The sequence below is a fragment of the Podarcis gaigeae genome, assembly GCF_964106915.1.
Source record: "Podarcis gaigeae genome assembly, chromosome: 6".
NCBI classification, from domain to species: Eukaryota; Metazoa; Chordata; class Lepidosauria; order Squamata; family Lacertidae; genus Podarcis; species Podarcis gaigeae.
The window spans coordinates 60,742,178-60,767,990 of NC_139682.1; the positions used below are offsets into that span (position 1 = coordinate 60,742,178).

Below are 25,813 nucleotides of genomic sequence, written 5' to 3' on the forward strand. Positions count from 1 at the left end.
AAGAAATTTAAAGATTATCTACAGAAACATTGTAAAATTAAGGAATGTTAGAAGGATGCTGGAATGAAGTTATGTGGTTTTAGCAGTAATGTTATAAAGGAGTATGTAAAATGGATTGCTAATAGGTGAGAATGTAAAGATACAATATATTAAGATAAATTATTAAGATAAAAACAAAGATGGAAAGGATTTGCTGAATTAACTAATTGAACTAGAATACAAAAGAGGGAGGTGTGAGGAGGTCAAGGAAACAAGTAAATGAAAGTTAAGATATGGAAAAATTGATTTGTTTTTAATTGTTTTTATTTTTCTGTATTTTGTATTTTTTGTTTTCTTTTTGATTTTTGTAATTTTGTTGAAACTTCAATAAATATTATTTTTTTAAAAAAAGTTTGTAGGAAATTGTGGTCTCCCAAATCTTATCAAACCACTTCTATTCAGAAGGTTGCTTGGGTCCCTGCTGTGCTACCAGGCAAAAGCCTACTAAAACAGAGGAGACTTTCAACAGCATTTTGTGATGTGGAATGGGGCAGCTCTTCAAAGAAAAATAGCCCACTGGATGGACAAACTGAGACAAGGTCTCAGGAAGCCCTCTTCTCTCGAAAAACCAAGAGATTTTTCTTCCATGAAAAATATGTGCACTATCACTGATCTATGGCTCTTCCTGAAGTAGTTCTTTGAATCCTAACTAACATGATTTGTATATATCCTCCCTTTCATAAAGTTATGGGGTCTTTCCCTGCTAATGGTGCCCACCGTTTCCTCATGAAAGCCAAAGGATTAAAATTACAAAGTGTGCTGCAGAAACACAGTTTGGTAAGGGAAACTAGGGCTACACTGAAGAAAATGAGTATCTTTTTATTCATCTTTACATCAGTGAAGACAGCATGGCACTTTATGATGTGAACACATGGTGGCGCTAAGAGAATAAGTTTCTGGCGAACATTACTAGGTAGTAGGTACCAGTGGAAATGTCTATGTGATGTATGAAACGTCCTGCTGATGTCCTGCTTCCCACCATACATGCTTCCCAAAAGCTGGCAATGATCTGTCATAAATGGTAGCAGAACATGCTACTGTATGCACCAATCTGGAGCAGACAATATGCACTGCTAGCAACAGACCAACCAACATCATTTTTACTGGCGCGGTGGGAGGTGGGGGGCACATTGTTGGAAAAGTGGAATTTAGTCCTAATTATTCCACTTGACTTCCATTGATGTATGTGTTGGAAGCTGGCCAGAGTGGCTGGGGCAACCCAGCCAAATGGGCAGGGAATGATAATAAACTAATAATAATAATAATAATAATAATAATAATAATAATAATAATTCAATTGGTCAATACTAGCTGCCTGCTAAAAATCCTAGTAGGAGCATCAAAATCCTCCTTCCCTCTAGGGGTGTGTGCGTGTGCGCGCACGCAAGGGCAACTTCTATTGCAGTCCTTGCATGAAGAGAAAGCTTCTGTAGAGCCTGGAGATGGCAGGGCTTGTACCTGGGACCTTACTACATGCAAAGCATATGCACTACCAGTGAGTCACGCCTTTCCCACATTTTGCCACATTTATTTCTGAGCCGGACAGAGCCTTCGGCAGAAAAGGAGAAAGCTGTCCAGGAGCCCAAAACACAATGATGCACCAGCAGGCTGGACTGAGATCTTGCACAAGGATGAACATCTCCAGGGCTAAATCTGTTTTAAGAGCACTGTCCATACACTCACATTGTGCTAGGCAAAACTGAATTGTACAGAAGGCAGTGAATGCCCTGGTCTTGCAGGTGCTGTAAAGGCTTTGAAAAGGAGAGTGCTCTAGAATTCTTAAAAGGAGATCTACAGATGTCTAGTTTATTCCTGCCTCCAGTTTATACGCCATGTGACCTTTTTGCATTTTGGCTGGTGGACCCTTTAACCAAACACCTCCAGAACTTTTACCGGGATCAAATTAAGACTACATCAAAACGATGTAATGTTAATTGGACTGTCAGGGAACTGCAATTTTCACACCAAAGTTCAGACGTGCCCAACGCTATGCGGGGGGAAAGGGACATCCTGTAGCAGCATACACACACACACACACACACCCCTCACACTTCACAGCCAGGTCATGTTGCAAAAAAACAAACAAACCCACAGACCTTCTGCAAAGCACCCCAGTCAAACAAAACCTGCACTCAGAGCCTTATTAGAAGACAAAAAGCATGCCAAGCAAAGCTGCAACCGTAAGTCCTGCACCTAACCAACACCCCACCCCAACCATTTCAAACCCCAGCAGGCACTCGTACAACAAAGGGAACCACTGAAGTCACAGGCAGGCATACAAAGCTGCTGCCAAGCGCCAAAAGCCAGAATTGCAATAGCAAAAGTACAAACGCACAACAGGGGAAAAAAGTAAACACAGCAGTACACCAGAGCTACAGTACCTGGCTGGTTTGTGGCTTCTAAAAACACAGCACATGTAGGAAAAATAATCAAAGTGATGGATTAGGGTAGGAGAGGAGTCAGCTTGGAGAACTCCAGAATGCTCTAATGGAGTAAGTGACCGATGGCACACATGCAATTACACCTAGTTACTCTTGGCTGCAACTTAAAGCATCCTATAGCCGTCTTATCAGTGCATTGGTCATCTTCCCTTACAGCACAATCCTATACAAGTCTAGTCAGGAGCAAGTCCCATTGAGTTTAATGACACTTACTACCAGGGAAGATTGCAACCTCCTTTTCTTTTAAATAAACAACACACGTGTGTGATAGCACTATTCTTATGAGGTTAGTCCTATTTCAGTTCAGGTCCAGACCTGCTCATACTGTGAGGAGCAAGGCAGTCCCTATCTTGGCCAACTGGCCATTTCAATGTTAAAATGTTTGGGTACCAGGCAGAGGGCCTTCTCGGTAGTGGCACCCGCCCTGTGGAATTCCCTCCCACCAGATGTCAAAGAGAAAAATAACTACCAAACTTTTAGAAGACATCTGAAGGCAGCCCTGTTTAGGGAAGCTTTTAATGTTTAATAGGTTATTGTATTTTAGTGTTCTGTTGGAAGCCGCCCAGAGTGGCTGGGGAAACCCAGCCAGATGGGCGGGGTATAAATAATAAATTATTATATTATTATTATTTTGGGTAAGGTAGCATTACTTGTCAAGTTTTTCCGTGTTCTGTCGCCAGTGAGTCATATCCTTTCTCCATCTCAGGTTCTCTTGACTTCCAAAGGCACTCCCGGAAGGACTTCTTTCTGCCAAGCAAAGGTTTTAAAAAATTGCTTTTAACTTTTTTATCTTTGACTGTTGTGTTTGACGAATTAAATGAGGTATCATGACTACACCCTTTGCACACAATGAATGGTTAACCTCACATTAAATGATTATTGCACTTTAAAATTAATTATCATCAGTGTTGACTAATCCTTTCAATACAAAATGAACCAGCTTCCAAGCAAACGTGTGAGTAAATCAACACTATCTACCAAAACAAGAGAAGGAAACCTTTTTCAACTGGAGGGCCACATTCCTTCATAAACACCCTTCCAGGGGCCACACACCAGGGGTGGACCAGGGGCCTGAGAAAAAAGGGAACTGGACAACAGATGTAACATTTCCCTTTGTACATTAGGCTACATTTCAGTCACACGCACACAAAATGTGGAGGAGAGACACTGGTTTTACACATACACAATTCCATCCAAATACAGTGGTACCTTAGGTTACATACGCTTCAGGTTACAGACTCCGCTAACACAGAAATATTACCTCAGGTTAAGAACTTTGCTTTAGGATGAGAACAGAAATCGTGCTCCGGCAGTGCGGCGGCCCTATTAGCTAAAGTGGTGCTTCAGGTTTCAGGTTAAGAACGGACCTCCGGAATGAATTAAGTACTTAACCCGAGGTACCACTGTAGTAAAAGGAACCATCAAAATGCAAGGACACGCAAAGAAGTGCGGAGTACGGTCAGTGAGAGCCAGGGTCCTGAATGGGGCATCACCTGGAGGGAGCCTTGAGGGCCAAATGTACAGGTTTGAAGAGCTATATTTGGCCCTCGAGCCTGAGGTTCCCCACCTTTGTTCTATAATATCTGATTAACACTATCAGGATAGTTTACTATTCATAAATTAAAGATTAGCTCAGTATCAAGGAATGTCACATCGCTGACTCCAGAGGGCTCCACTGCAGAGGGCCCAGTACAACCAATGTTTCCCCTGCCCTGTCAGAGTAAAGGACTGCTGGCATGGGGCAGCTTTCATGAAAAGCGGACTAAATCACTGCTCCTATACAGGACTCAGTTGGAGGCCGACTGCTGCTGAAGCAACATCCAAGCTCTGCCTCTTTCTGGCATTCAGCCTGAGCCTGCACAAGGCAGATTTGCTTTGCTTGGCCTGCCTTGTCACTGCAGAGGTCAATGCTTGCAGGAGGACTGCGGCCGCTCTCCCAGTCCATCACACAGAGCCGCCTTAGCACAGTGCATGAAGGGGGCCTCCCATTTCAGCCCCTTCTGTCAGGGGAAAGCGTCAACTTACCCAGCTGTCCCCTGCTTCGCCGTACCATTTCTTGCCTCGCCCCGATGCTGCCAAGTATAGCTTCTTCAAGTTTGGCTCTCATGTCTTTTGATTTCTTAAATGTCAGGCTGTTCATTCTTTCAAACACTTTCTTACCCTGAACAGTTCACAAGAAAGAGAATAGAACATAAAACAAGTCAGCCCTTTTTAAAAACAAAGAAAGCCCATTATAATTTAATACAGAAATAAAGCAAATTATTTAGGCAGCTTCCTATATCTAACACAGAATTTGCAGTATCCACAAATTCTACTTCTAATCTTTCTTTTGGGGGAAGCTAAGACAGTTAAACTTGCTACAAAGTGGTATATATTTCTAGCATTCAGGGCTTCTTTTTCAGTTGGAACTTGCCGGAACTCAGTTCCGGCACTTCTCAGGTGGGACGCCACTGTCATTCTAAAAGAATGAGGGAAGCATTCATGGTAAGTTCCGGCACCTCATTTTCCTAGAAAAATAGCACTGGTAGTGTTGACTCATCCTACTTTTGCTTTCTTGCCTATCCTTGGCTAACTAGAGAATTGTGAATCATGGAGAAATGGGAATCAATCAATTGTTCCTTCAGCAAAGCAGAGAAAGACCCTTCCCAGCAAACAGGGAGGAGATGGTACTAACTCAATGGCTCTCAAGAATGTTCAGTGGGTTCTCTTAGTTTCCCTTTCTGATTGGAATTTGGTTTGGTGGAGACTTAAAGGGTGAGAATCACGAAGGAAACATTATTAGAAGATCCACTTTTAACTGAGTAATGGTTGTGTGGTTCTGAATTCAGCGGCAACCATTTTGTGTGAGGGTGCTGTTCCTGACCCCTGCGTATGTTGACAGAGCATGAATAAGCCAAACTTGCCCTGCCCCATGTTCCGGCCACTTCTAGCTGGCAGCGATGAGCATGTGCATGATCGCGCATCAATCAGACACATGTAAACTGCTTTCTGCCTGTACTGCTTCACTTCTCTGAAAAGCGTGTGAGCATAATTGTCTCGCTGCTACTATACCTTGTATTCGAAACAAGAAACACAGAGGTACAGCAAATCCAGTAAACGATTAAGCTGCAGCACAGAAAGGTCCGTGAACCATTTTTGTAGGACACTTTCATCAGCGTTCTTCAGGACCCACAAGAGGCAGATGAGAAGGTTCCGACTTGACTCGGCTGAAAATGTTGAATGTTGCCTATTTGTCTGAAGACACAGGAAGAACCAGTTAGAATCAGGACCACTTCTTCTGTTTGGAATATTACTCAACCAGCTACTCTTCTGTTCTTCTGGAAGGAGTTTGGTTGAATTTATTTTAATTATTAATTATTATTGTTTGTATGTTTTATTGTGCCTTAAATATTCTATGGGACAGCCAAGTTATATAAATAATAACTTTATTGTAATTATTACACTGGTTTTAAGTACTGGCATAGCCATGAAGTGGACCACTGTGAACTATATATCACTTCAATTCTATCTATCTGTCTATCTATCTATCTATCTATCTATCTATCATCTATCTGTCTATCATCTGCTTTCTTGAGAAATATATTTTAAAATGGAATAGAAATCCATTTAAAATTAATTAATTAAATAGTTTAGGTAGTTTGCTACATTTTAACCATTGCTTCACACTGCTATCCTGAAGTGATTTGAAATAATGAAGTATAAAACACACATTTTTAAAAAAATATATATAAAATGCTAAGCCATCTAAAGGAGCACACAATATCCACACAGGATAGACATCAGTAGGCACCAAAATACTCAAACTGATTGAACAGACCTAATGCAAGTCCTCTGAATTTTAACTAAAAATACATTCCTCCCCCCAATGTGTTTCACAATGGAGAAGCAAGGTTTTAAATCTTGATGTGCAGCCAAAGAGTTTATTATTACACCACTATCTCCCAGGAACAGAGATAATTTTGCTGCAGCACAATCTATCCGTCACCTCCTCCCACCCACCCTCTATGTTCCAAGAGAGAGTAGTGCCATCTGTTCTGTGATCAGGACTGCCACCCACTCTTGCTGCCTTGCAAACACAGGACATGCACATTTGTCTGTTCACAGGCGTTCTAGAGGAAAAACACTTCTCTATACCGATGATGTTAGGAGAAAACTGCTGGGACGGGTGAGTTGCGGGACGGAGGTTCCTGCAATAGCCATGGCAACCGTCTGGCTTATCATGCTTCCACCCTCGCTCTCATAGTCCTCCACTGCTGTGCAGCTTGGCCGTCCACGCTGGTTGTGGTTTTCTGTAGAGAAACAAGCAATTCCCAATGAATCACTACTGCAACAAGGTTATCCCACTCAGCTACCACCCTCCCAAATTTTTCCCTTAAGTATTGTTTAACTTGGAGGCTAAGCAGTAATAACGCCTTTCACACTGGACTGCAAGCGAGCAAGTAAAGCTATGTTCAAGGTACACTCATAAGTTATCTGGATGAAAGTGTAGCATTGCCTCTTTCCCTGGGTTTAGAATCATGCAAACAGTTTGCCAATAGAAACATATGAACCTGCCTCCTTCTATGCAGTCCAGCACTGTAGGTTTGTTGTCAGGAGTTGGCATCGTCAGGCAGCTGCCATTCTAGCTGGTGCCCCACTGTGACCCCTAGAGATCCCTAGTTCTCCTCCTCTTCCTCGCTGTTGTTGCCTGTTCCCTGGCCTCCTCAGGCATGCCAACAGTAACAAGAACAAGGAGAAGGAAAACTATACTCCTGGACTATGGTACAAACTGGGCCCAGAGATCTAAGGTAAATGGACAGGGAATGGACACACTGGCAGGAAAGTGGGCTTCTTGCTCAAGGGCCTTTCAAAATCTGGGACCAACACCAATTCCATACAGAAAATTTGTAAAGTTAGATGTGCTTAGCTTAAACAGCAGAACTGTATCTTGCACTTTCAGGCTGTTAAAATACTGGTGTACAGACAAACCCAACATTTCAGTCAGTGAGCCCACTCAATTATCATCTTGTATGAGGCCCACTATCCACTAAATTTCTTTTTCAGCAAGGCTTGGAGGTGATCTGATTAACTGGCCCAGATCTGACTGCATCTGCCATTAAAGCTCAATTGCTGTGGGTTTTATTTTTGTTGTGCTTTATTATTGATGTGACTGTATTCCAACTTGACATTACATTTTGATGAAAAGGTGTGTTAGAAATAAAATAAGTAAGAACTCAACATGAGATAGCAACAGGTCAGTGAAGAAGACATTGGCACACATTCTGCTCTGTGTAGCTTTGGGACTATGTGCAAAATTTAATCGCTGATGCAAATTTCCTGAAGATTTAAGCACTCATTTCCTGGATGTCACTGAGGAATCCCTTGGTTTGTTTTTAAGTTATTTGTTCAAGTGAAAGACAGAACTCAGGCAGCAGCACAACATGTCTGGCAGTTAATCTGCCATTTTTCTTAATGCAAAAGGGGGAAAAAAGCATACGAAATACCTGTGAAATCATACAGCTGGGGCACACTCTCCATGATCACACCAATCAGAGGCAGGTACAGTGTAGCCACCCGGGCCTTTACCTGTGGGTCAGAGTACCGTGGGTCGGAGTCATGGCTGGACAGCAAGTTGTGTACCATGTTGATGACTTTCTTATGCAATCCAAACAAACTGTTAAGATACGAGTAGGGTTGGAAGGATTAGTTAATAGTTTTAGGGCAGATAAGACTTGGTAAACACACACCTACACCAACACACTTACACCAACACGCTTACGCTTACTGATACCGCTTTTGTCTGTTTGTGCAGTGTGTCTTACAGTTGCACCCCTGTATTAAAAGATGCCAGTGTTTTGTCACCTGCAGTGAAGTGGTAAATGAATCATGGTCATGGAGCTGGCAATTTCATGGCCCCTGGTTTAACCACTGAAACAGGATTTGTTGATATGCAAACCCTTTAACATTAGCCAAGTGGCCCTCAAACATGGATTTAGCTCCCACCACCTTTGCAGGAGTTAAAGGTGTGAACCAGTTTTACAGATGCTTCTCTCCTGTCTCCACACAGATCAATGGACCAAATGCTTTTCAGTCAACCGGCATAGTGAAAGTAATGGGTCAATAAGCAGAAGGACGACCAATGGTGGTTCTCCCAAAGCCCAGTCAATGGGAGCAGGGGTTGCTTATAGATGCCCCTACTGTTCCTTTTTCTCCTGCCGGCTATATACTTGGTTGCTATGGCTCTCTTACCACTTCCTGCCTCTTTGCTCCATTTTGTAAATATCTTATCAGACTTCTGCATCTTTGCCTTAGTTGTTGCATCCAGAGTCCCTGGTGGCCACCACAACTTGTGATGATCCGGAAGTGTGGCTTGCAACCTAACTATCCACATGCTGAAGACTACACACATGCAAAGAGGTGCTTTTATTTACAAGGCACTACAACAGGCTGCCTGGGGAATCAGAAACCACGTTAAAAACACAGACCTTCTATTTGCCAGATGGGGTTATCTATAACATAAATGTAAGCCAATTACAGAGTTGCAAATCCGCCTGCAGATTTGAGGGCAGGGACCACACACCCCTTTGTAGCTGGGGTTAACGGAAAGGGTCGGATTTTTAATAACCTGCATGAACACAATTAGTTTCAAAGAGGAAATTAATGTCCAGGTCTATGGCAATCAAATCTTAATACTACTACGCTTTGGCTGTGATCCAGAGCTCCATGCACCAATAGGGTTCTCACTGACTCTATGGGTTGTAACCTGCTGAAATTAATAAACCTAAATTAGCCATGCCCATCAGCTTCAGTGGGTCTATGCTCAGTAGAACTAGCACTGAATTCAATCTTGTGGTAGATGGAACACCATGAAAATGACTATGTTTATGGAGAAGCCTACACTCTCACCCTGTATATACATGGATGCCCATAATACTGATATAAAAAGGCTGCTCTGGTAGGAAAGATCTTTGGATAGCAGTCAAAGCAGAGGTGCTGAGCTGGAGAGCGGCTGGGACTTGAGGAAGAACCTGTTTCCTTTCTTTTCCTTCTAATATCACATTTGAACACAGCCCTGCCTAAGGCAGAATTCTGCTTGTGAAACATTAGATCTTCTTTGAATTATTCCATCCCGCCCAGAATAATTGTAAAACTCACCCTTCTGCATCAGGATCCAAAATGACAGTCAGCTCAGTAAGCACCAGGCCTGACAAGTAGTGCTGCTGGCGGAAAGGCACAGACAGTTCAAACATATTTGCAATCTTCTGGTCTTGGACATTCGTTGAGAAACCAGAACTCTGTTATGGAAACAAACACCAGCCTTAAGTTTTATTGTATGTATTTCAGACTGCAACGTATAGACTGCACTGTCCTCTGGACAGGTTACATTTTACGAACAGACCATTTGGGTAATCCTATAAATGTGGCTGGAGCAACTGTAAACAAGAGTCTTGTATAACATACTTAAGACTTTTATTTACAGAACTCCGAAAGACTCCACATACACTCTGCTAAGCTCTCACAAACACTGCTCTCTATTTTTCTGTATTTCCAGTAAGTGAAGCCAGAATTTTCCCAATTCATAGCTACACCTCTGAATATAGAATCACATCCCTATGATAAAGTTTTTTCCATCCTCCTCCTCCTCCTCCTCCAAAAAACTTAAATACAAAGTCAAGGAGCATGAAATATACAAGCAGTACACACAGTTATGCACAACTTAAATTATCTTCATATACATATAGTATACCTGCTGTGAGTTACGTTTTACTGCTGCAATAATGTGAAATATTAAAATGTGCAATATAGATTTGCTTTCCGTTCAGCTTATTTAATTTGTATGCAACAGGTAAGCTTGGTCATGAATTGCATGTGGTTCACATTCTTTCAAAAATTGGAATTATCTAAGCTCTACAGCATTTTGCATAGAGCATTTATGCTGTAACAACCACATGAGACAAATTCCCTCCATTTTGTGTAAAAAACAAACAAACAATAATTGTTTTTAAGTGCAAGCCTTATAATAAGAGTAAATCTGTCTTCTTATTCTTACCCAATAGTTGATCTCAACAGGACACGACAACCACAAATGGAAAAAGGTTGAAAAAGGTTTTCTGAAAAGGCTCTTAATTATTGTGGTGGACACTAACCTTAGGATGCTTGGTGAGTGCTATACCATCTAGTCCTCTGCCAGTCAACGTGGCTGGCTTTATCCAGTAAAGATAGAGGTGCTATGCTCAAAATGGTGCTTGCCTTTCCCTAGGAGATTCTCTGTTCTCCTGGTTGTCCAGCACCCATATAATTCAAAGCAGGCTTCCTCAAACTCGGCCCTCCAGATGTTTTTGGCCTACAACTCCCATGATCCCTAGCTAGCAGGACCAGTGGTCAGGGATGATGGGAATCGTAGTCTCAAAACATCTAGAGGGCCGAGTTTGAGGAAGCCTGATTTAAAGCACTTTCTTCAGCGAGTCTGCATGCTGATTATACAAATGAGCACCAAAGGATAACCTACATTCAAAGAAGAACAGTACTTGGAAAAGGTATCTCATTCTACAAGTGCTGCCACCACACACTGGGTTGTTCTTCCCACAAGGCAAGCAATGTCTTTTCTAGGCACCCTGCTCACCTGAGATGTTGCGGAAGACACGGAAGGTGACGGGGATGCCGGGGGTGTCAGCAGGCTGCATGGTAAATTCAGAGTAACGTAGTGTTCATGGCTGCAGACGATGCGGAGGAAATCCAACCTCAAGGACACAAGGGTGCTCGGATTGGGTAAGGAATAAAGCTTGGATGACACCTTGTAAAGACGGGGAAAGCACAGTTAAAGAGTTACAGGCCACAAGAAACCACTGCCGCACAGAAATTAAAGCTACAATTAATCCTGCATATGGCTGCTAGACTGACTGACAGCAGCCGCCAGGACCACATAACATGTCCTAAAAGACCTACATTGGCTCCCAGTATGTTTCTGAGCACAATTCAAAGTGTTGGTGCTGACTTTTAAAGCCCTAAAGCCCTAAACGGCCTTGGCCCAGTATACCTGAAGGAGCATCTCCACCCGCATCGTTCAGCCCAGACACTGAGGTCCAGCTCCAAGGGCCTTTTGCTGGTTCCTTCACTGAGAGAAGTGAAACTACAGGGAACCAGACAGAAGGTATTTTGGTAGTTGCACCACCCACTCTGTGGAATGCCCTCCCATCAGATGTCAAACTGGCTCAGTGCCCTGGCTTACCCTGAAACTGCCATGGAACCAGCCTCAAATTGACAACTGAAAGTGAAGCTCCTGTCACTCCACCAGACATGCACTTATGAATTCTGCTTCACAGATCAACTTTCCTTCTGCCCCTACTCTCCTCCTTTCCCCTTCCCTGCTGCAGTTTCCAAAGATTCTCTGCTTTCACCTCACGCCAACCCATCCCCACCTCTTTTTATCCGGAGACTTTACCTGTTTGTAGTACACCTTAGTAAGGCTGAAGACAAATCCTCTGTCCATAACAGTGAGCAGATCGTTTAGGAAGAAGGCTAAGCTAGTGTTGAGCCTTTCAATCATTTCAGCATCCTACATTGGGGTGGGGCAGAAGGGAATGAAAGGAAAGGAACAGAGATAAACACTGAGGCTTCATGCTAAGGCCCTCATCCAAGAATCTGTCTTGCATCATCTGGAAGTTATCGTTCAGTATCAGCGGTTAAAATTTTGACAAGAGCACTGCTGAACTTCTTCCATTACCTTCTGAAACCGGGAGACTATATCACTGGCAATTGTGCTGACCAGAGCAGCTATGTCATCCATGAAGCGCTCTGGAAAACGATTCTTCCTTGGAGCATCGAGTTTGTCAGCAAAATACAAATGATGCACCATACTTTTTACCTGGAGGGAACATATATTATAAGTTGCAGTCAGTTGCAAGGGGAGAGAGTGGGGAGGAAAAAAACCAGCCATGGATAGATAGCACTGTGATTTGATGCCTTTCTTTAACACAAACCAGTCACAACAATAGCTACAGATCCATCCTGTTTAGTGAGGGGCAGAATTTTCACCTCTAAACATTTCTTGGTGTTTCAAGTGGGGCAAAATACATCTGTCCTCTCCTTTCAAATTTATTTTGTGTGTGTGTGTGCCTGCTCCCAGCCCAAGCTGCTGCTGCTTCTTCTGAGCTATGCTTTCCCTTTTTATTTCTTCTTAAAATTACACAGTAAGTAGGGCCATAGCTCAATGGTACAGCATCTGATTTGCATGCAGAAGGTCCCAGGTTCAATCCCCAGTATCCCCAGGTAGGACTTGATATATACCCAGTCTGGAATCCTGGAGAACTGCTGCCAGTCAGTGTATGCAATACTGAGCTAGATAGACCAAAGGTCTGACTCAGTATAAGACAAGCTTCCTACATGGTGAAGTCAAAGCCCCACATAGCCAATCAGAAGACCTGTTCCCTGCCTTGCCACAATACAAGAGTGAGCAATGAAACCGGTGCTGGCTCCAAATTTTGTGGGGCCCTTGAATAAGAGGCTTTCAGTGGTATCTCCTTCCTGAGTGGCCTTTCTTCTCAACACCACCGTCACTGTTCCCCATTCACTCCTCCTCTCACTCTGGGCCCAATCTGAACCACTGGCCAGAAGAAAGATGAAGACTCATGGCACTGCCCACTCGGGGGAAAACAAGTGAACATAAGCAGATAGTAAATAACAGGGCTGGACAATAGGCCCCCTCCGGAAATGGAGTCCTTGGCGGCACCCAACCATGCTGACCACCAGCACCTTGAACGAAATGGCTGAAGCACAGAAGGCCAAGTCATGGAGCATTCTCACAGCTGCCTTCGCAATGGGGATGCCCCCACAAACATTTCTCTACACTCTTCTGAGCCCCTTCTCATCACTGAGGAGACTCTGCAAAACTGTTTTTGAGAAGCCGCCTGCCACCCTCCCTCCTCCAAGGTCCTGTCTCATCTCTAATTCACACTACCTAGTGGAATTATTCAAGGGCATTTCAAGCGTTGCACTAGCACAAGCACCTGGGAAATCAGTGGAATTAAGGTGAAACAGAAGAGAGAAAAAATGAAGCAGATTTCCTTGTTCTCTTACCATAAGCTCGAAGAAGAACCACGCTTGCTGGAGAGCTGCCTCCCGTACACTCCCACTGCAGACAACCCACTGTAAGGCCAGTTCTTCATGAAAAAGCTAGCCAGATTCAAATTCACATTCGGTATCAGTTGCATGATAATTTTCAAACACACAATCCATTAAAAAAAAACCCACAACAGTAACAATGGACACACAGGGTTGGTGTGGACATAATACTAAAGCATTATTAGGCTTAAGAGAACAAGTCCAGCTTCCCTTAGCTCATATGATCCCTCTCTCCTTCCCCAATGCAGATATATAGAGGAATCTGGAAGCTTTTGATTCTGTTTTTTATTATTATAATTAAGCAAAGCTTGTTGAGTCATTCAAACATGGATGAACTGTGGTTAAGTCTATGGTGGATAGAAACAAATATGAAGTTGGCTTCTTTTCCCTAACCATAGTCAAGATTAACCAGTTTAAGGTTTGAATGATGTATTAAACTGTACTTAATCTAAAAAGTGGAAGCTTCTAGTCTCCTCTTCACAGGCATAGTGGAGAAGTGGCGAGTCCAGGGGGAGGCCAAGCTCATTCTCATAAAGCTAAATCATGGTTAAGCATTTATGTCCGAACACAGTCACAGTGAAGGATGAGAGTAAGCAAAACAACGAGTGTGAAGGGAACAGCAATGGTAAATGTGCTTTGATGAAATACTTGGGGAACAACATCAGACCACAGTGTGTACTGTGTGTGAGAAATATTTCACATCACCTTGGTCCAGAATTTTATTATCAGTGGAGTTTTTTTTTAAAAAAAATAATCACTCTTTCCCTCAAAATGCTTGCTTTAGTTTTAAACATTTTGCCTAGCCTTTTCGTAACAGAATCAAGAAAAGGAGAACCTCTAAGGTACACAGGATACTTTATCAAAGCAAATTATAATTTGCTCTGTGATTCTGGCAAAGATTATAAACATAAGGCATTAGGCTGAATAAATCATCATGAGCTTCTCTATTCTGGTTCGTGAATTGTTGCCTTCCCTCTTGTTTTTCTTATATTGGCACCACAAAGGGGCATAACTGACAGCTAATTATGTAGGGATGTTTTGTTTTTTTGTTTCATTTTTAAAAATCAGGCTTTCATAAGGAAGTAGTTCATTCCTAAGCCTGGGGGAGGTGAGAGGGACACTGCTAGAGTGAACATAATCATGCTATCACAGTTGCTTCTGACAACATGCTCCTCTCTCTCATTTTGATCTTACCGGAGGGGCATAAGACAGAACAGCAGAGGTTGACTGGCCACCTGACATGTATGATTTAGTTGAGATTCCTGCATTGCAGGGAGTTGGACTAGATGACCCTCAGGGTCCCCTTCCAATTCTACAATTCTGTTATTCTATGGAACCATGAGGCCCCTGCAACATTAGAACAAACACTTCCCTCAGCGGTGTTAAAAATGCAATTTATGCTTTGGCATGTGGGTAGAGTGCTGCTGAAACTAAATGTAAGATACAGTTCTGAAGCACAAACAGCCTCCCGGAGGAAGATAGGAGGCAGAGGAGAGAAACAGTTCATCCCTGGAAGGTACTTGACAGGAAGGAGCTCCTGTTTGTTCCTCCCCTACCTTCCGTTGCGGTAGGTGGAAAAGACCTGCTTGGGGAAAAGACCTGCTTGGGGAGGTTCCTAGCAGGATAAAAGTTTAGCGGTGCTATTATCTCTTCCCCTCGCTTAGAAGAAGTAAAGAATGAATGGGAAGGATGATGGAAAAGATGGCAGGAGTTTTTTCTGGCTCTCATTTATTCGCTCCAAAACTTGTGAAAAACCAAGACAGATAATGGCCAGTGAGAGCCACTGCAGAGACCACATTTCTTGCGCATCTGCTTAAATCTTTGTACTATTCTTGAGAGAATTGTTTAAAATTGGAGAGGGGAACTCTTTTGAAACCATAAGTGAATCTTCTGAAACATTTTATGACAGCCTGAAGCCTTGGCTTTTAAGAAGAACTGAGCAACCTTGGCTCTAAGCTGACTCAGCACTCTCAAAATCAAGACACAAAGGCAGGGAACCCACTAAAATGTGATGGCTTTAATGGTTTATAATGACTTAACACTTTCCTGCCTTCAATACAATGTTTAAATTGTCTTCACTAAAATCTACCTTTTTAGTTGGCAACCGTCCTGTTAATGTTTGTAAGAAACTTGACGTCTCTGTGTGCGAAGACATACGATTACAACTTCGGTCTGTAGCCTACAGAGTGGGAAATGAATGAATGAATGACAGCACATTAAAGTTGGTTGCGGGTGACATTTGCAGTTCGGGGGCTACGCACATCAACAAAGTAAACAGAAACATCCAGGTATCAAATTCTTTTGTGCATCTCGTCAAATAAAGGCCCAGTCCGGACAATCATTTGAGGAATCATAAGACAAGATTTATGAAGCTGGGAATGAGTGCAGGGGCCAAGCATCCTTCCCTTCCACCTCCATCCAATTTGGGCATGGAAACCATTCCACACTGTGGAATTCTGTCTTAATGTGCATTAACAAATCAGGAACTAAGTCAGGATGTGATCTAATCCCAGCTTATTTTCCTTGTTTGTTAAGTGACATTAAGACACTGTTCCTCAGTTTTGATACAAAAACCAGGATCTTTACACCAAAGCTGCCATGCAGCATGAGGAGGAGAGGGGAGAGTAGGGGAGCTTGACCCTGACTTCATAAGCCATAGCTTACAAAGTCTCAAATGCAATTCGTTTAGCAAAACATCTGCAGGGTTTAGGGCTCAGGCTTCTTTAAAATCAAGTGCAAAGTTTTTGCATAAAGATATGTATTGTTGCAAAGCATGAAACTGGTGTGTAGCAGCATTATATTCTGTTGACGTGTATATTAAGAAAACAGTATACTTTAAGATATCAGCACCATTCCTTCCAGCTTAAACAAATGTGGGGTTCTTATCTCCAAAGTATAACCCAATACCAATGGTTATTGCACTAAACGTGACTTTTTTGATTCTTAAATCTGGTTTTAATTTTGATGGCTTTTTGACTAGAACAATGTTCATTTCTATCAGATTTGTTTGGGTTTGGAAAAATGTTGTTTTGCTTTTGTAGATAAAGCTGAGAGGTATGTTCAACTGACTTCAACCCATTCATATGTTGCTACAAATAGCCAATAAATCAATAATCATGCAGTGTTAAGAAGCAAGCAGCTAAGGTTATAGTGTCAAGACCTATAAGGTTATAGCGTCAAGACTCCAAATATTTCATACTTTGCAACAAAGGTATCTCACCCCACAGTATCCAAATGTTATTAGCTGAGATTAAGATCTAACATATACAACAATGTGGTTTTAATTGCAGTCACCTATTCACATGACAAAAGGAGGAGGGATGGATGAGGAAGAAAAATGCATTATGAAAATGGTAAAAAGGAAAAGTGGCATGTTACCAAAACAACAACAACAACAACTTATATTTGGGGGAGGGGATACTTTGTACATGTTTCCATTAGGAATATGTGTCACCTAACATTGAGAACTTTTGTAGAGGTAGATTATAAAGAAAGGGGGAAGGAAATTAAATTATATAGCATCATCATTTCACAAACCCAGAAACAACTGAAACACAAAGCGAGGACAAACAGTGGTGGCAAGTGGGTGGTTTTTCATGCAGTGTGGCGGTGGTGGGGGTGGGGAATGAGGACATGGAACTCTTCCAAATAGATAAAGGCAAGTCAAGCAGACCACAGTGTAAACTTGGGAGGATAAGATGTTCTATAAGGTAATATTAGCCAAGGCAAGAAGAAAGCTCTAATGTAGACACCACCTGTGTAGTCTCTGCACTTGGACTGGGGTTGGATCCCCATGGGGCAGCTTTTGGAGCACCAGTGTTTACCCAGGAATTGGAGCGGTCTAAGCCCTGGGCATATAACAGAAAGCAGCAGGGAAAGGAAAGAAATGTTACATGTTGCATGCCACACAGTACAGGAAAACGCAGAGAAAATCAATTCCTTCAAAGAAACCCAGAGTGTATTCCATACAATTAGTACTGTTAAAACTAACTACGTTTTAGTCCAACGGGTTATTTCTCTCATTTCCTCATCACACACGCGCTCACATGCTTAAAAGATGGATGTCTTCAATAAAGGGCATCTTATCAAATTTCCCTATTTTTTTATTAATTTTTAAAAATATATAAGAAAAACACTCTCATAAATATGTGTATGATGCTGTAACGATAGGCCCAGATCCAAATAAAGTCAGTCACACTGAAATTAGTGGAACTTATAAATGAGTTGCAGTTAAACTTGTCTTATAAATTTCAATGAGATTTAAGAGCAGCTAATTTTGCCTGAATTTGGGTCATTGATTACATCTTAAAGAAACCATTTTTGTGGGTTTTTAAACAAATACAAGAACCATTAAACATTTATCCAGCAGTACATCTAATGGTGTTTGTTCTAGCCATTGACTTTAGACATAAACTTACATATTCAATGTTCAAACATATTACTTTAACATAACCTCTCCACTGAGACTATTGAGCGGTTGGTGTAACAAGGATTTTATCTTATTACTTCAAAGAAAGTAGCCTCATCAGGCCTCTCTTCACCAGTTCAGACTAATGAAACCTGTCCACATACATTTCTGGGCACACAAAAATCAATATCTGCACACAGATGCACCCAAATTGCTGTTTCAAAAGTTTCCTAGTCTCCAGTAAATTGCTAAAGCCATCCTGTTGGCATTTTATACTTGGAGCAAAGGTCCCTGAACCAAACATTGGCAGATAAATAATGAATAAACAATCCAAACAATCCAGGTCTCAGAGTCAAAATTTATAAACCATGGAGCAATATGAAAGCACTCTTAGGAGTTTAGAAACTCGCAGTAAATGAAGTTCAACAAGCTGGCGCAAGAACAGTCCTGCAATTAAAATTTCTGTAAGATGCAGTTTGTGGTTGGTTGGTGTTCCACCTGCCTTTTAGAAATCCATTGGCCAGTCTGAGTGCCAATCATGTCCCTGTATTGTATTCCTCCTTCCGCTCCCCCAGCTCCCACCTCACACTCCCTCACCCCCTGGGTGCAGGGCAGGAACTGGAATAATCCAATCCATAATTTGGACCCAATCTATATTTTTTTCCTAAAGCAAAACAGGATTTCAGAAGCATAGCAAAAAGCCCCAAATCAGGTTTTGGTCGGGAAAAGAAATCATGACACTTCCAAAGCAAAATTGAGGGTTTCCACTGATTTTGATGTGCCCAGAGTTTTACAATATCTCTGCCAGGCTGTCGCATTACTCCTTCCAGCTTATTAAAAAGCAGAATATGTTTCTGTAAGAAAGCTTCTATCCATTTTTATTGCCAAATTACTCAAGGCCAGGCAGCTCACATAAAACTTATCATATCCAAGGTAAATTCCATGTGCACATCACTCCCTCAGGCATTTCACAAAAAGGTCAAGGTGGTTTAATTAGCAAGACCATCAAATGGATACTTAAATATTCTGAGCTCTCCCAGTCAAAGCCTTTAATGTTTAATAAGAACAACACGTGCCACTTTTTGGGGTGAAATTGTTTTTTTTTTAATCATTCAAAAATTATTAAATTCCTTGGTGCTTCCATTTCCATCTTGCCCTTTTATACAAATGGGGCGATGACTTAAAAAAATAAAGTGCCTTCGATTGATTTTTCATGTAACTGGGTGTAAAACGCTTTTAAAGTGGCTCATAAAATAATTTGGACCGAAAGGAAAAAGTAAAGGTCAGAACTTCACAATAAAAGAGTCTGCTCTTTCGTTGCCTTTGTCCTTGTACAGGTAGAGCACCTTGAAACGTAACCTGCTAACGACTGCAAACACCCTTTGAGCGCTGCCTTGCTGAACAGGCAAGGACATCGCGGCACATTTTAAAGTACAAGCTGCATCCAATTTAGGGCGGATAACACTGCCTGGGCCTCAGTGGGGTTTGAAAATGTAAGAGATTAACTACCTGAATAGGGTTTAGGAATTAAAAATATTGGGCTATCACCATCAGCTAAGTGCAATCCTACCTTACTCCCAATGATTGATCGGACTTCATCATCAGGCGAGGTTGGAGTGCCAGAGATATCTGGGTTGCTGTTGCTAAGGCTCCTGGAGCGATTCAAGTTTAGGCTTGCTGGTCTGACAGCAGAACGAGCCATGGTGGCGTAATGGACTGATCCTCCCAAGCCACCTGAACCTAAAACAACGAAGCACAATATAACTCAACAAGGTGGCATGAGGCGGAATACCGTATACCAAACCAACACTAGTTCCACTTCAAGTACCAGTCACTTCCACAGCTTCCTCAATGGCACTGTTGGCAGATCCCTTGGGTTCAAGTCATCCTTTGTGTTGCCTTCACTTCCCATGGTCTCTGAAAATGATTGCCTTTGAAGTTTTCAAAGGAGGCACTGGAAGCCCCAGCTGCTCTGGAATTCATGCAGCGCCTTCATCAAGATGCCTGCACTTACTCAGTGGTGAGGAAAAGAGCCTGAACAGATGAGCCTTGATTCAACAAACCACAAGGGAAGGAAGATCTTTTGACACCACCCATTCCAGCTGAAGCTGCTTGTATCCCATAGAAATATGTTCCTTGAGGTTGTGGGACCACTCAGCGTGGGTGGACATGAGATGCGGAGCAACCATGTGGAGGTGGAAACTGGGAAGCATTAGGGACTCTGGTGCATCCAAGCGATGGTTGTGTGCACCGCCCTTTGTGTCAACTAACTCACATGTTCTCTTGCAAAAACTAGGCTCAGCCTCTGACAAACCCCAAGACGACTAACACCTGGAAAAGCATGCCCAGCAGTTCCAACCTTTACCTCCCAAAAAGAGAACCTACCTGAAGATGGGGAATTGGGAGAGGTGTTTGGCAAGCGAAAAACGTAATAAATATATGAGGTGAGGAGGTTGTTTCTGCCATGCTGGTCTTGGTTTCCTTCAAGGTTTTTGTGGAGTCTGTTTACAATAGAGGCCATGGCTTCAAAAGACGCTTGACCCAGATTTACTAAAAATAAATAAATAAATAAAGCAGTTCAACATTTATCAATATAGGTAACCTCACTATCACAACAGCTTTTTTTTTTTAAGCTAAGCCCACATTCATTTCTCATGAAAAACATTTCCAGAGGAGCTTAAGTATTTTGAAATTTAACCCTTAGTGGGGAGAGTAAGCACTTGAATTATTAAGTCTTTCTAAGATGCTGAATAGTTTATACTGTATAGCATAAATTATAAGTTCCATCAAGGAATTGGGTAAGAAATGGTTCAGGCAGCATGCCAATCAGAAAGACTGGAATCCAAATTGGTGCACTGTGGTCACAAAAAGGTTTTAGATGCAGCAGAGGTGTTTGCTAACGGAATAGAAAGAGAGATATTTTTTGCCATTTCTTCCTTCCCCCTACACTTCCCCCCATTCCACCTTCCACCCTGTTCTGGAAGATCTCTCAACTGCCTGAAGCTGAATTTTTTTAAGGTGCTAGGAGTGGCAAAAGGAAAGAAATCGCTTCTCCTCCTCATCCATTAATGGACACCCCCACTGATCAAAGGACACCAACTGGAAATCACTAACTGTCGCAGTCAAAATGTTTAGCTCCCTTCCATTTCAATCCTCTACCACAGCTAACAAGCATACATATGTGATACATATGAAAAGGTATTGAGATGGATGGGGAAATGTTACATGTATCATAACTGGCCAAATATAATACACTGTTGTCCCTGGGATGACTTCATAGTAATTTCAATTATCCGCACTACAGTACAAAGGAAAAGGCACTGAACGTCAAGCCAGCTCTGGCGTACTCTATTGAGAGTAACACAGAAACACACACATGGTGAACTCCAAACATCTCCTAATTCCATTCATCGAGACTTCCAATCAATGATGGCCCCCAAATGTTACAGGTGAACAATGAAAGCATCCTTGAACATGTCCATGAAGAACAAAAGGGCTACATGTGATTATGGCAGTTTAAAGTGTGAATGAATTAATGCAGCAGGGAGGGTTCGCTCCAAGGTCTATCATGTTTTTTAAAAACCCAAGCATAAATAAAATACCTATTTGGCCAGCAATGATAGGAGGTCGTACAACCAAGAGGATCAGTTTGTCAAGCAAGAGATGGAGAAATCGCACCACAGGCTCCAGCTGAGAGGAATTCAGTGCCGAAATGCTGCTCTTCAGTTCATTCTCCAAGTTGTTTTCCATAATTCTCATGTCGCCTATCCGCACAGGGAACATGTGTTCATCCAGGGCATGAACAAGGGCAAAGAACTTGTCAAGGTAAGGGTCCTGTATAAACAAAAGTCCCAACAAAATATACTAAGTCATGTTACTTCAAAAGCGAATTATATCCTTTGTCTAAACAAAAAATACATTTCTCTGTAAGTGAGAGAGATAGGAGAAATTATATCTAGATTGGATTCAAGCCTTTCTCAGGTAGGGACTGCTATGAATACATACCTGTGTATGAATAGATGACACAGCAACTATTTCTACATTAAAAACTCCCTTATGGTTATCTACCCACTTCATTCCAGGCAGCGGCACCTGAGGGTGGGGAGGAAGCAAATAATAAAAGCATTCAGGAGTCTGATTACAAAGCAGAAAAATCAATTACAGATAGGTCTAGCAAAAGCAGGCACTCCATTCAATATTAGACATGGAAGATATGAACATCTTTTAAAGCTTGCTGTCTAAGTAAGGAGTCAGAATATTTCAGATGCCTACTGCTTAAATTGTCATTAGCGCAAGGAACTACTGACCTCTGGAGAGAGCACAGAGTATGCCTGAGGTGGTTTCTCTAGCGAAACAGGGAGAAGGAACTGACCGGTTTTCAAGCGTCCATTCTGAAGCATTGGTATCCACTGTTAACGGGGGGAAGAAGGCAAAATATCTCATTTGTACACAGGGTATGTCCAATTCATCCAACGTAATAATAATAAAACTTATCTGAAGGTACAGGCTAAGAACAACACACTATCAGAATCACAAGGATTTGCGTTCAAGAGTGTATGGACTTTGTGTTGAGTGGTATATGCTCCAATTCTTACTTCAAAACAGGGTTGCAGGCCACAACCCCAGAGGCCTCCAGGTTCTCCCCAGGCCACGCCCCCTTTCCCCAGGCAGTGCCCCTCACTGGCCCTGCCCTGCATCCTTCTTAAGTGCCTTTGCCTTGCTCGTATTAGTCTCTGAACGGTGATAATGCCTGTATGGTGCTCTGATTTTTGCTGGGCTGGAATGGAGTCTACTGGACAAAGGCAAGAAACATCTGTTGCTGCAGAAACATTTGGCCCTGGCCCCACCTGCCCCATGCATGCACCCCCCAGAAGGCTGGCCATGAGGTAACGTGGCCCTTGGTTTGAAACAGGTTCCCTACCGCTGCTCTAAAAGGAAGAGGCAGAGGGAAATATAAGACTAAAAAATGGAAAGCATGAAAGGAACGCTTCAAACTAAAGTGGGAACACAAAGGTTCATTTTTATAGAACAAAACTCAGAATAAACCCAAATTGTATTATTTGTGGTCCACAAGAATATATCTTTCTGTCCACTGCCAGCTTGTCTCTGTTCTTGTTCCCACAGTGGGTGGTCACTTTCAACCTTGTCACATGATGCTGAGATCTCAGTGACATCAAAGAGTCAGAAATTACTAGAATACAGAAATAACCTGAACCAAGCAAAATAAAAAAATTCTGTGGCTCTCCTCCTCCCTTTCTGCTCCCAGATGAAAAATGAAAGGAGTGGGGAGTAAAAGGGAGAGAGAGGATTTGTGGGATAAATGGTTTGTTTCTCTGTGTGCTTTTACCGTGTATCCAACAGGCGTCTCCAGAGGAGTATTTTGTTTTTGTTGGCAACTGACATGATAAAAAGTGAAAAGCAGGTGGTGGTGGTCAGTTAAAGTAGCAGGGAGTTTAATCTTGATTTCTTCGTGAAAATCAGGAGATCTGTTTTGAGATAAAAAAATTCATCTGTAAGTATAAAGCTTTTGAAGCCTCCTTTGAAGCCTAGAATACACCCATGCTTAACTGCCTGCTGCTCTTCTGCATTTAAATAGAATCTTCTGATGTGAGAAGCATAAAGAAAAAAAGAAGAATTTATAATTCCCGCTTAGTTCCCTAATTCCAGAAAACCAAATTCTATAAGACCTTCAGGTGAATTTAGCATTTCTAAGATAAGAGGCAAATTTGCATGATCAAATCTTGGTTTAATGATACAGGGATGCTATTCTTTAAATATTTAATGGCCTGTTTGTTCTCTCTTAGCAAGTTACAGACAAGCCTGTAGCAAGCCTGAGAAGCCTGTAGCAAGCCTTAGAAAGCCTGAGAAACGGTAAACCACTACGGTACTTTACAGTAAGATAAATGTACTCATGACTCAGCGAAGATCAGAAGTGCTTTGAGCACCTTCAAAACATATCACAGCACTCTGGAAAATTCCTTGCCCTGCTCCCCAACAGCATCAGCTACGAGCTCAAGGAAGAGAGCTGACCTTGTATGTGATGAACACCACTTTGGAGACAGTGTAAATGTTCAGAAATGCAGTGCAAAATAGATGAACCCAAACTCTTATTGGAGCCGAGCCAGTCTCACATTGTGCAGATGAGCACCTTTGAAGCCCTCCCCTGCTCCCAGTGGGGAGGGACAGGGTCCTGGGATCCTCCAATTTTTGCTGGCTGATCAAGCCCTGCCTACCTAAACCAGCCAAAATTTATTGACCCTTTTTCTAAGTGCTTTGCTAGAATACTTGGCATGCCACGAGGATCAAGCTGCATGTGATTTAAAAGTCAAAAGAATGACAAATCCCTGAAAAAGCCAAATAACATATAAATGAGATTTGGACACTTTAAACCTTAATAGGATTTGGGCACTTTGGCCTCAGTCCTAAACCACTTTTACCCTTCATTGGGCTCCATCCAATATATTCCACTATTAATAGCTTGAAGAGGAAGACAAAAATTCCGGACATAATTACAAGAAAAAAATATTCCTCACAAACTAAATAAACTTTAAACCCAAATAAACTGAGTATTGGGTCAAGTTCCATTTATGAATGGAATGTCTACCAATTGCAGGATTTAATTTTTAGATGTACTGAGTATCTGATTCAATAAATAAACAAACAAGCAAGCTCAGTGCCTTTTGAAAGACAGACCATATTGCAAGGTTATCTGTTGCCAGGACTTTTTGAATTTGTCATTCCAAAGCATAAATTTCAATGTCAGATTCTTCATCCAAAATATATTGTGCATGATAGTACAATACTCATATTATAAAAGTTTATATATATACACCATCATAAGGGCTAGATTTTCTGTATTTAGACATAGCGTATGTTTACAAACAACACAGCGAAAGCATTAGTGCCATGGTGGTGGTTGGTTTCATGAAACGGAGAGCACCTGAGAAAAAAATCCTACATAAAGGCTGATGCAGTGTTCATGTACTTGACATGCCATGCTCCCCATAGGATTCTTAAAGAAGTCTAAATGCCATGCTTTGCATCAGCTGCCAATCAAAGGATCAATACACATAGTGACAAAACCATTATCAAAAAATGGCATCTCCATATGGTACGGGTTGACTATATGTATGTATCCCACATTACATTGTCCACGGACCAAGAGGACTGCAGAATCATCAAGGCCTTCATCACTGTTTTGCTTTATACTTAAAAGCACCATACACCTAGCTATTGGTACACTGTTGTAACCACTACTGTCTTGCTTCCAATTTTAATTGCATTATGCACATAGTGCCACATGACGTCTTTTGCATTTTACCTGTTATGATACACAACAGCTGTATATGCTTCTTTTGAAAATTCAGCACAGCTGGATTTTCCAAATATTACCTGCAAAAGGAAATAAAACAAGACAATTTAACATTGCTTTTGAGTTCTAGAAGTTAGGCTAAGAGCCTAGAGCCTTTACCAACATCATTGAAATGTCGGTGAATTTTGCCAAGGCAAAATGAACACCAGAACCTCTCCTGGTAAGACTACATTTTATATAATTGTGATGCACGTCAATTTACACAATGATTACAAACAGAAATTGGGCAGGAGGTGATTTGGCTGGAATGATGGTTGCTACAATTTCATAAGAGAGGGGATCCATTTCTCTGCTGCACATTAAGCAATGTTGGTTGTATGAGCATCGTAGAAAAGAAATGGCAAGAACTACATAAGCACAAGCCCAAATGCACCATGAAGTTTGAAAGCTTAGATTAGGCTTGCGTAGGGCCTCATGATTGTGGCTCTCCATAAAGGAGTTTTCTCAGCAATG

The 25,813-nt window shown here is 41.9% G+C and overlaps 1 protein-coding gene across 17 annotated transcripts in view; it reads right to left on the reverse strand.

The window, feature by feature from the left end:
* Positions 1–25,813, reverse strand: part of DOCK7 (dedicator of cytokinesis 7) — a 107,348-nt gene that overhangs the window by 21,313 nt on the left and 60,222 nt on the right. For 6 of the 17 annotated variants that reach the window (XR_014565279.1, XM_083742811.1, XM_083742808.1 and 3 more), the window contains exons 16-35: positions 25,310–25,380; positions 23,336–23,474; positions 22,296–22,397; positions 21,994–22,080; positions 21,591–21,822; positions 20,374–20,538; positions 19,559–19,728; positions 17,336–17,428; positions 15,670–15,759; positions 13,536–13,631; positions 12,184–12,324; positions 11,902–12,015; positions 11,083–11,253; positions 9,615–9,754; positions 7,964–8,133; positions 6,615–6,769; positions 5,532–5,714; positions 4,506–4,641; positions 3,131–3,227; positions 2,421–2,438 (exon numbers count right to left, since the gene is read on the reverse strand). Coding sequence is in view for 16 of the 17 variants with exons in the window: in XM_083742811.1 (XP_083598937.1) it covers positions 2,421–2,438; positions 3,131–3,227; positions 4,506–4,641; positions 5,532–5,714; positions 6,615–6,769; positions 7,964–8,133; positions 9,615–9,754; positions 11,083–11,253; positions 11,902–12,015; positions 12,184–12,324; positions 13,536–13,631; positions 15,670–15,759; positions 17,336–17,428; positions 19,559–19,728; positions 20,374–20,538; positions 21,591–21,822; positions 21,994–22,080; positions 22,296–22,397; positions 23,336–23,474; positions 25,310–25,380 (2,570 nt within the window). In the remaining variant the exon portion in view is untranslated. The remainder of the gene's footprint in view (positions 1–2,420; positions 2,439–3,130; positions 3,228–4,505; positions 4,642–5,531; positions 5,715–6,614; positions 6,770–7,963; positions 8,134–9,614; positions 9,755–11,082; positions 11,254–11,901; positions 12,016–12,183; positions 12,325–13,535; positions 13,632–15,669; positions 15,760–17,335; positions 17,429–19,558; positions 19,729–20,373; positions 20,539–21,590; positions 21,823–21,993; positions 22,081–22,295; positions 22,398–23,335; positions 23,475–25,309; positions 25,381–25,813) is intronic. The other 11 variants (XM_083742814.1, XM_083742812.1, XM_083742810.1 and 8 more) reach the window with 4 other exon arrangements.